At 35.3% G+C, this 11,005-nt stretch overlaps 1 protein-coding gene across 1 annotated transcript; it reads left to right on the top strand.

The window, feature by feature from the left end:
• Positions 1–9,155: 9,155 nt before the first annotated feature.
• LOC102914185 (olfactory receptor 4K3-like) lies at positions 9,156–10,097 on the top strand. The gene has a single exon (XM_006994511.4). The coding sequence runs from the start codon at positions 9,156–9,158 to the stop codon at positions 10,095–10,097; it is 942 nt and encodes a 313-aa protein (XP_006994573.4).
• Positions 10,098–11,005: the final 908 nt, after the last annotated feature.

The following is an 11,005-nucleotide window of genomic DNA, read 5'->3' as shown; positions in this document are numbered from 1 at the left end:
AGAAACAATGTAAAAGAGAAAGCCGAGAGGTCAGAGCTCAGAGCTAAAATCTCACCCTTCCTCCTGCTGTCCCAGCTTCGCGAAAAGAGACCTACCTCCTGTCCGTTCGTATTTTTAAAGTATGTTGTTCTGCCTTCTCATTGGTTGTAAACCCAAACACATGACTGCCTCGTCACTGTCTGAATGTACAGCCCCCTAGGTCTTAAAGGCATATGTCTCCAATGCTGGCTGTATCCCTGAACGCACAGAGATCTTATGGGATTAAAGGCGTGTGCTGCCACCGCCACACTCTTGCTATGGCTCTAATAGCTCTGACCCTGAACACACAGATATCTATGGGATTAAAGGCGTGTGCCACCACCGCCACACTCTTGCTATGGCTCTAATAGCTCTGACCCCCAGACAACTTTATTTATTAACATACAATCAAATTAATATTTCAGTACAAATCAAAATAATATTTCAATACAATTAGATTACCACCACAGGATATGTCCCTTAAAAAGGTTTTGAAAAAAAATATCCACGAAAACCACAGGCTATACAGGTTGTCCAACAACAGGATAAATAGGAATTAGCTGTCCAAATTTGAAATAGGGGCCACTGCCTGTAACCCAACTGCTCTGTCTTTAAATTGCTAATTAATAAGCCTACATGGATGGAGCAGTGGCCCTTGACTAAAGAAAAATTACAGGAGCTTAAACAACTAATAAAAGAACAGTTAGATGCTAAACACAGTGAGGAAACTACTAGCCCTTGTAATTCTTCTATCTTTGTAATAAAAGAGAAATCTGGAAAATGGAGAATGTTAACCAATTTGAGAGGTATAAATAAAATAATTCAACCTATGCAATTTTAAAGCCTAGAATTCCTTTACTTTCTTCATCACCTAATTATTGGCCTATTATAGTTATTGATTGTGAGACTTTCTCTTCACAATCCCTTTACAAGAACAAGATAGAGAAAATTTTGCCTTTATAGTGTCTACTAATAATGCCCATCCAGTCAAGAGATATCATTGGAAGATCCTTCCACAAGGAATGTGAAATAGCTCAATCTTCTGTCAATATTTTTTACATCAACCACTGGACATGGTTCATAAACAGTTTCCTCAACCTATTATTTATCATTGTATGGATGATATTTTATTGGCTGTTTTCAACACAGGCACCTTTAAAATATTTAATATGATACAGAAAATTTTACCCTGTTGGGATTATAAATTTCTCCTGAAAAAATACAAAGAGAGCCTCTCTTAATTATTTAGAACTTAAATTGAGTAAACAGAGAGTCTAGCCACAAAAATTACAGATTAGAAGAGATCAATTACATACTCTTAATGAATTTCAAAAATTATTGGGTGATGTTAACTGGTTACAGCCTACCATTGGATTGTCTACTCAACAATTAAGTAATTTGTTTCAAAATTTGTAAAGTGACTCAGATTTAATCAGGCCAAGACAATTAACAGCTGAGGCTGAAATGGAATCAACACAAGTAAAACATACATTACAAAATGTCTATGTGGATCAACTAGATCTCACAACTGAATTTATTTTATTATTTTTACCTTCCAATCATTCCTCTACTGGATTCATTATGCAGAGGAATGATAGTATTTGAGAATGGATTTTCCTAGCTTATATAAGGGGTTAGAAGTTAAAGACCTATATAGAAAAGGTTTCTGGATTAATTATAAAGGTAAGAATAAGACTTCGTCCATTGTCAGGAATGTATATAGCTCAGATTGTAGTACCCTATACTAATGCTGAAATTATGTGCCACTAGTTAACCATAGAGGTCAGGCAGTGGAGGCACACACCATTAATCCCAGCACTTGGGAAGAAGAAGTAGAAACATCAGGATTTCAAGGCCGCCCTGGGCTACATGAGATTGAACCAGTCTAAAAAAGAAACAGAGCCAGCAGTGTAGCTCACATCTTTGATCCCAGCACTTGGGATCTTATGACTTTGATCCCAGCAATTGGAATATCATGCCTTTGATTCCAACACTTGGGAAAGGCTCAAGCCTTTGATCCCAGCACATGGGAGGCTCATACCTTCAATCCCAGCACTAGGTAGGTAGAGAGAGGAATATGAAGTAGATGGAGTCAGGATCTCAGCCCCATTGAGTCTAAGGATTTGTAGAGACAGGAACCCCCATTCAATCTGAGATTTTGTAGAAGAAATCTCAGGTGGCTAGCTGCTCTGCTTCTCTGATCTTTAAGGTTTCATGCTAATATCTGACTGGGTTTTGAATAAGTCTAAATAGATTCACGCTTAGTGGCTTATTATGGGTCACATCTTCAGAATTTATGTTGAATTCTCCTCTTATGTTGCTAAAAGGATTAAGACAAAATACGGTCTTCATTTAGGTTTTTTTTTATTTAATAGTGTAACCTTCTCAAAGTTCACTTAGAGTTTTTAATATGACTCAAAAAAATTAGAAGTATGTAATGGTTATATAATTAATTTTCATTCATTGAAGGAGTTCTTCTGAATCATACACAATGCTTATAACAATAACGAAGGGCCAAGCATTATTAAATACAAAATTCCTTATAATACTGACTTTATATATATAATTATATATATAATATATATATACTATTCAAACATTAAAATGTACTTTTCATATACATCTTTCAATTTGTTTTTTTAAACATCTGGACATTTTAGTAATCACTGAGACGGAAAATGGAAATCAGAGTTTAAGCACAGGTCTACTCTTTGATCCTGGATTTGCTAAGAAAGGTTCATGGGCCTTCATTTTTTTCTTTTCTTTTTAAAGTTTAAAATAACATTTACTGAAAAAATGAAAATATTAGTCTAAAATATACATTTAAGGAAACAAATGTGTCCCAAGACACAAAATACATTATTTGGAAAACATTGTTTCTTAAATGGGATAACCCAATCAATACTTTTCAGAATTTTCACAGTTTTGGTTTTGAGCCTAGCCTTTAATGGCTGAGCCATCTCTCCAGCCTGAATTTCCACAGTTTTAACAATATAGTTTTCAATATATACTTGAATGAAATTCACCAAATCAGGTGCTGCTGGAATTGCATTTAAAGAAAGGACATAGACAAGAAAATGATAGATTTGGAGGAAAAAAATTTGTATAAAATCACTATGTAGAGAAGGAAAATATATTAACTCAGAAAAATTGGGTGTAGGAGTCAATAATTATTGATACTAGAACACTCATAACAAGGGTTATCCTTTTGAATATTACTTATGTTAATTCTTTTAAGCATTTAAGGCAACCCTACAGGATTTTCCAATTGTTTTCCTGAAGAAATAACATAATTGAATTCTGCAGAATGAATTTCTACTGATCATAGCATTAAAATATCAGTGGAATTCTATACTGTAGTTGCTTCTACTGATATATTAATTTTATCATCTACTTACCTCTTCACAACTAGAAGAGAAAGCAGTAATTTTAAGAGAAAGAATAGTATAGAATCCCTCGTATACATACTTTGAAAGCATTAACATATCTGGGAATGTCTTTTATGTGACTTGTCCTTCTGAGCAAACTGCTTGGCTAATGATAAACTATTCATGCAGTGACCAGAAACTGCTACAGAATCCAGAAACAGCCTGGGTGAGGTTGAGAGGGGAGACTGTCTTTAGTGTCACAGGTTTTTACTTGGCCATAGAAAGAAACATGGACTATTCCAGATATGAGGGACATTGCTATAATTTCTTAGCTCTTTGGATAATTTCACCGTCTCATTTAAACTAAGTGTGATTGCAAAGCAAACAAAGAAGCATACACAAAAAACAAAGCACAGTCACAAAAATAAAAAAAAATATTGAGAACATAAATTCTAGCAGATTAACCAGGTAGTGAATGATGTTGTAAATAGATAACAGCTTAAGATATTGATGACCAGAATTTCGAGAACATATAGAACAAATTCTGTGGCTATATATTAAAAAGTCTCAGTTCTTATCAGATTTATTTTTTTGCAGATTAAAAAAAAATGAGCCCAGATAAACCCCAAATGTTTCTAAATTCTGAGAAATACAATCAAGTCATGTCTCAATTTGTGCTTCATTTCTACCATGTGGTCTGGTTTCTTTTGAAGGATTCAGGCCCCATCTTCTTCCTGAACCCTGCAGCTTGGGAGCTGGCACATTATATAAGCTTTTAGACCTTGGTGGTATATAAGTCTCCTGAAACACATTAAAGATTGTATGTCTTTTTCTGTGAATCATGAACTTCGAGGATGACTCCCAGGACAAGAAAATTATAGTGGAAGTATATGCTGTGGAATGGTCTTTCTGTATGCTGTGACTATGTGTTGATATAATCGGTTAATAAAGAAGCTGCTCTGGCCTATGACAATTCAGGTTATAGCCAGGCAGGAAATTCAGGAAAGAGACAGGAAGAAGAAAGGCAGAGGTGGAGAGACAGCAGCCTACCACCCAAGAAAAGAGCAAGATGCCAGTAGACTGTTAATGCTACAGCCATGTGACAAAACATAGATGAATAGAAATGGGTCAATTTAGGATGATAGAGCTAGGTAAAAGAAATTTAACTCATTGGCCATACAGTTTGTAATTAATATAACCCTCTGAGTGATTATTTTATAAGTGGCCACAGGACCGCAGCCTGTGTGTGTGGGACCTGAGAAAACTTATGGCTACAGGGATATAAACAGGCATTTTATGATTCAAAGTACTACAGTCTGTGTCTAAATTGGCAATATACAGTATCATTGAACTAACCATGCTAGAAGGAACACATGTCAGTTTTAATATAGTTGATTTTCTTACTTATCTACATTAGCATACATTTAAGAATATGTTTTTGTCAGTTTCCAAAATTGCTGGTTTCCATAAACCCATATTTTATACCTTGGATTCACTTAATTTTTGTAAGAGATATCTACTAATATTCAGTGTTGTCTCCTTTGGATAAGGATGCTGATAAAGTTACACTATGCATATTTTATATATTTTTACAAAAAAAAATAGCTTGTGCAGTAATTGCTGCAAATTAAAATTTAGGTATGCCAACTAGGAAAAAAAAACTATGTAGCACGTTTATTTTGTGATCAGCAGAATTTACTGCAACTACATCTCAAGTGAATTGTTTGAAGTGAAGTTATATACCCCCTAGTTTTCTAACAATAGAATAAATATTTGTATTCTATGTAGTTAATATTTGTGGGATCCACTTCATACCTGTCAGCATCACATACAGTTACAGAGTACACTGAACTTCCCTCATCGGTCATGTGACCAAGATTTGACACAGTTTGTCATGCATTTGGAAATATTTTCACAGCATGAGTTTTGGTCTGGTCATATCTTAAATTATTACAGTACATGGTTGCATAACTACAAAAAATTGATTCACTTTAATTACATTCATACAGTAAGAGATCAGGCAGAAGAAAGCTTCTTCTTAGCCCTTATCGGAGAAGTGAATAATTTTGAAAAGTTGTCTAATTCTAATCCTTGCTGTGGTGACTAAAAGGAGGTTAGTCTCTTCCTGTTTCAACAATTATGTAGCACTGAGTATCACCTTAAATGGAGAAATCCCTAAGAGATGTCCAAAGTAATTATCTCCACCATTCTCATTTGGGTCAGAACACACAACAAGTGAATTTCACCCACGGGGAAATTTCAGGAAGCAAATATAGGTCTAAATGAGGGGAAGACTGTCTCTACACATCATGGAAATCTTCATAAGCACACATTAGATGTGTTTTCTTTCTGATCCAAAAGAAAATTTTGTGTTTGGTAAGTCATCTCATCTCTCTGATATTCTTCTAGTAAGGCAACTCTTAAAATGTTTCTGGTTATCTTCTTTAACCTTGACCCACTATGTGTGGAATTGAAAATGGTTTCTTTGTCCTCTGTCACTATTATAGGCCAATTTATGTATTTTCTCTACCTCTCTTATTCCATGTGTTATTATGTCTACACTAGAATGTCATCATTCTCTATCTGATAGTCCATAAAAGTAATATACAGCTAACATTGTTCAAATATTCCTTCCCACTTAACTGGGTAAAATATTTTTTAAATAAAAGAATACATGGTAGATGTGAAAACTTTCAGATTAGAAATAGGAGTAAAAATGAAAACAAGTTACATGGCACTGTGAAAATCAGATTAAAAAATTCTGCCCACTTTTCTTTTCTAGGAAAATAAAAATTAGTCTCTTCAGGGATGAGCTCCCTAATTTTTTTTGTCAAATGGTCTGTGGTCAGTTCTGAAACCATATGTAACAACAAAAATGGACTCAACAGAATGTATTTATATGCATGTACATACTGATACATACAAAAGCTATATATATAGCAATAAAATAAAAGAAAAATGGGCTAGCCACCTGAGCAGCATGGCAAGAAAATGTTGGGCATTTGGGAGAGGTTTGAGGAATGAAAGAGAAGAGGGAAAATTTTGAGATTACACTTTAATTAAAACATATTCAAAAAGTAGAATATATATATATGTATATATATATGTATATGTATATATATCTCCAAACAAAACAAAACACATACAGAAAAAAACCTAAAACCCACCACACAATAATCAATCTGCTAGCTAATTACGCTATTAGAAGCTACTTGGATATGTAAAATGTATAAAACATACTGAATAACATCATTAAAACTGGTCTGTTAATGCATGGTCACTGCTATGTATCAGAAAGTAGTTTTAAGATACATTACATTTACAGAGGTCCAATACAGTCGTGTTCTATAATACTAGAGGACAGAATTTAAAAGGCATTACTTGAGAATTGGTTCTACTTTGCAGCGGAGGTCTCAAAGTACAGTCTGATATAGCTCTGTAAATGATTACTCTCTCTTAGTAAAATCTTTTATGAGTGGCACAGTTCTACCATGATTGTCAAAATTGACCTCAATAAACCCAACACCAATAGGCATGCTACAATGGATCGGGCAAAGCCCAAGAGGCCTCAACAAAGAAACACTGCCAACCTTAGGGATACTGAGAGTTGGAAAAGCAGACTTCTCATGCAAAAAGCACAGCAATTGGCTCCCTAACTCCAACAGGTCAACCCTGAAAACATATGTACAAGAAACAACATAAACACACTTTTTTGAAAAACACACATGCACACACATATATACATATACCTATATATGTATGCATGTATGTTAAAATAATCAATGAAAAAAGAAGCCATTAATATGAAGAACAAAGAAGAGTATTTGGAAGTATCTGGAGAGAGGGAAGAGACAGGAAGCGAAGGAAGAAATGTAAATATATCATATTAAAAAAAGAAATAATAAAAAACAAAACCAAATAATTCAGGTTGACCAGGAAATTTTTAAAATGTTGAAAAATAAAAAATTGCAAGGAACACAAATTCTTTGCTGTAAAATCAGTGTATATTCCTTAGATATTTGGTAAATCTCTGTAAGTCATGTGTGTTTACTTACCTGCTATCACGCTCCTATACCAGATGAATGTGTTACCTGATGTCTTCAGAACTTTCTTGGTTTTTGTCTTTACTCCCCTTCTCAGGAAAACAGGAATGTAAAGTAATTCTGATGATGACTTCAAGGATTTCATTGTTCACCTGATCTAGGATAAAATAAAATTGAAAAACACCAAGAGAATAACTGTTGTGAGTTGAAATGTCTGGCTTGAGAATTGTCCATTAGATCAGTATAAGTACCCTGTCTATGCTTTGATGTGAATAATAGTTGCTTACTGAAAATATAACACCACACTCATTCAAGGCTGACAGTCAATTAACAGCTATGCTTGCATGCTTATGAAATTTATTTTGTTCTTTATAACAGCAAAGATGATCAGTAGATAAATGATATAATGAGGAAATATACTGGTCACAGATTGATGAATATGATATACTAATCTTGTGAGGAAATTATAATATTTCAAACTCTAAGGGCTCTCCAGATTAGTTTATGCAACTTAAGATCAATATTTTCTCCTGCTAAGATTGAACTAATTGTGGTTTTTAGAGCTCAGGTCTTAATATGTTTTGCTATGTTCTTTAGTCAATCTATTTCTATAGGCATTTTCAGTGGTATGTTGTGGTGATATTTTATTTGTACTGAAATGTTATTTTAATTTTATGTTAATAAATAAAGTTGCCCTGGGGTCAGAGCTATTAGAGCCATAGTAAGAGCGTGGTGGTTAGAAGAGCTAGGTAGATTTCTGTGTGTTCAGGGATACAGCCAGTATTGGAGACATACGCCTTTAAGACCTGGAGGGCGGTACTTACAGGCAGTGATGAGGCAGTCATGTGGTTGGGTTTACAACCAATGAGAAGGCAGAACAGAAAGATTATTTAAACAGGGACACAGGAAGTACCTCCCTCTCTCGGGGAAGCTAGGAGCACTGCAGGAGGTAAGATTTTATCTCTGAGCTCTGACCTCTCGGCTTTTCTCTTTTACCTTGGCTCTGTGTTTCTTATTTTAATAATACGATTGGTTACATCTACAGTGTGTTGTTAATCAGTCTAGTTGAATAAATAAATTCTGTAATATACATTTATTTATGAATAACTGTGCACCTCATTTGTACATTTCACTCTGGAATCATGTATGATTTTCTATTTTGTTTGCTTCCTTACTGAGGTTTTCTCATCATTTTCTTTATAGTTTTAAGCTATTTTTTAATTTTTTAATTATCTGATGTCACAGAAATAATGATGCCCAATGAAATCTTTCAGCTCTGCCAAGAATGGTAGTATTCTATCAGACCATTTGCACTGATATTCAAATTCAACTTCTCACCAGTTTCCAAATTTAACCCTCATTTCCATAGAGGAATGTTATGATTGCTAGTGACAAATTTTATTTAAGAAAACACACATTTTTTGTTTCCATATTGCTGTCTTGCTTCCTCATTGCTCTCTTATAAGAGAAATTTTCTGATAGAGCATGTGTATAATAGTCACACCTGATGCTTCTCTTCATGAAGAATTGCTCTTGGATCATTAGCTTTTACTTGGACAGCAGTGTCACTTTCATTTTCCTTAGATTTCTCTTTACATTAATGTATTTCTATTCAGGTAAGTTTCAAAGGGAATGTCAAGTTCTACAAGGGAAGGAGAATTCCTTCAACCACTAATTCATAATTTTTCTTTCTTTGAAGGTTACGTCAGAGGACACACCGAGTAAAATGGATGGAGGCAATCAGTCTGTGGTATCAGAATTTATACTTTGGGGACTTTCCCACTCAAAGAATCTTCAGATCTTACTCTTTATGATGTTTTTGATACTTTATATGCTCATTGTGTCTGGAAATATTGTCATCCTTGTTTTAATCACCACTGACCGCCATCTCCACTCTCCCATGTACTTCTTGTTGGCCAACTTGTCCTTTGTTGATATGTGTCTTTCCTCAAACACCACTCCTAAGATGATATCAGACTTTCTCAGGGAAAAAAAGATCATTTCCTTTGCAGGCTGCATGTCCCAGGTATTCTTTTCCCATTGCATTGCTGCAGCAGAGATGGTACTGTTGGTGGTAATGGCTTATGACCGCTATGTGGCCATCTGCAAACCACTCCACTACTTCACCATTATGAACCTGAGAAGATGCACTGGGCTGGTGTTGACTTCCTGGATCACTGGTTGTATACATGGTATAAGTTACATGGTAGTGGTTGTGCGGTTGCCTTTTTGTGGTCCCAAAGAAATTGATAGTTTCTTCTGTGACATGCCATTAGTGATCAAGCTGGCCTGTATGGATTCTCATGATTTAAATACATTAATGAATGCTGACTGTGGGATTGTGGCTATTACCTGCTTTATTCTGTTACTCATTTCCTACACATATATCCTTATCACTGTTCGCCAGAGCTCTAAAGATGGTGCATCTAAGGCTCTGTCCACATGCAGTGCCCACCTCACAGTAGTGATGATCTTTTTTGTACCCTGCATCTTCATTTATGTGTGGCCACTAAATATCACCTGGTTGGACAAATTTTTTGCTGTATTTTACTCTGTTTTTACACCTCTCCTAAATCCAGCCATTTATACACTGAGAAATAAAGAGATGAAAAATGCTATGAAAAGGTTCATAAGCAGATTTCTGTATCCCAAATTAAATTCCTTATAAGAAGGTGGCCTCTTCTTTCTCACTTGCCAGTTCCCAAATAACCAACCTGGAGATTTAATATTAATTATAACTGCTTGGATGATAGGTCAGTCTTATTCCTATCTAGCTCCTAAAACTTAAATTAAACCATTTTTTATTAATCTAAATTCTGCCAATATGGGGTCAGAATTTTCACATAAACCTGACATAGCTTAATAAAGGATTCCAAACACACAAAAGCTGAGTCAAGCACAGCTTCTTGGTAACTGCCTTTTCTTGTGTAGCCTGTATTTGCTAGTGGCAACAAAGGTGTGGCTCCTTTAAGAGAGGGCTTCCTTGCTCAGTTCTAGCCACAAAAATGGGCATAGGTCTTTTAGGAGGCCCTGCTTCCAAACACTTAAGTGGGGTTTATGAGCAGCAGGAAGTGCACTCTTTGGTGGCAGTGTGGATCACCAAACTCCCCAGAGTGGCTCTTGCTGTAATCTCCATCATGAAGCTAGGCTTTCAGGGAACCAAGCAGAGTGGAGCTAGCTGCCACAATAGACAGGAGTCCTCACCATATTGCTTAGTAGTTTAAAGGCTTGTGTGTTTAGAAGGAGATTTCAGTTATACAATAATGGCAGATTCAGACAGACAAAAAAACCCGTAAATGGGTTACAATTTGTTTAAAAATGTAGAAAGGCTTGGGAGGGAAAAAGAAAAATGATATAGACTGTCATAAAAAATGTGTAGATTTAAAATAATGAAATAAAGTCCATTTTAAAAAATATTTTAATTTTATAATTACCTAAATTTTACATCTCAGCCACAGATTCCCCTGTACTCCCTCCTCCCAGCCCTCAGCCCTCCCCCCAATCCTCTTCCCATTCCCACCTCTTCCAAGGCAAGGTCTCCTCTGGGGAGTCAACCCAGCCTGGTAGACTCAGCCA

Source organism: Peromyscus maniculatus, chromosome 4 (genome assembly GCF_049852395.1).
Source record: "Peromyscus maniculatus bairdii isolate BWxNUB_F1_BW_parent chromosome 4, HU_Pman_BW_mat_3.1, whole genome shotgun sequence".
Lineage (NCBI taxonomy): Eukaryota > Metazoa > Chordata > Mammalia > Rodentia > Cricetidae > Peromyscus > Peromyscus maniculatus.
Note: the sequence above shows the minus strand (reverse complement) of the source record. Positions and strands in the feature narration are given on the sequence as shown.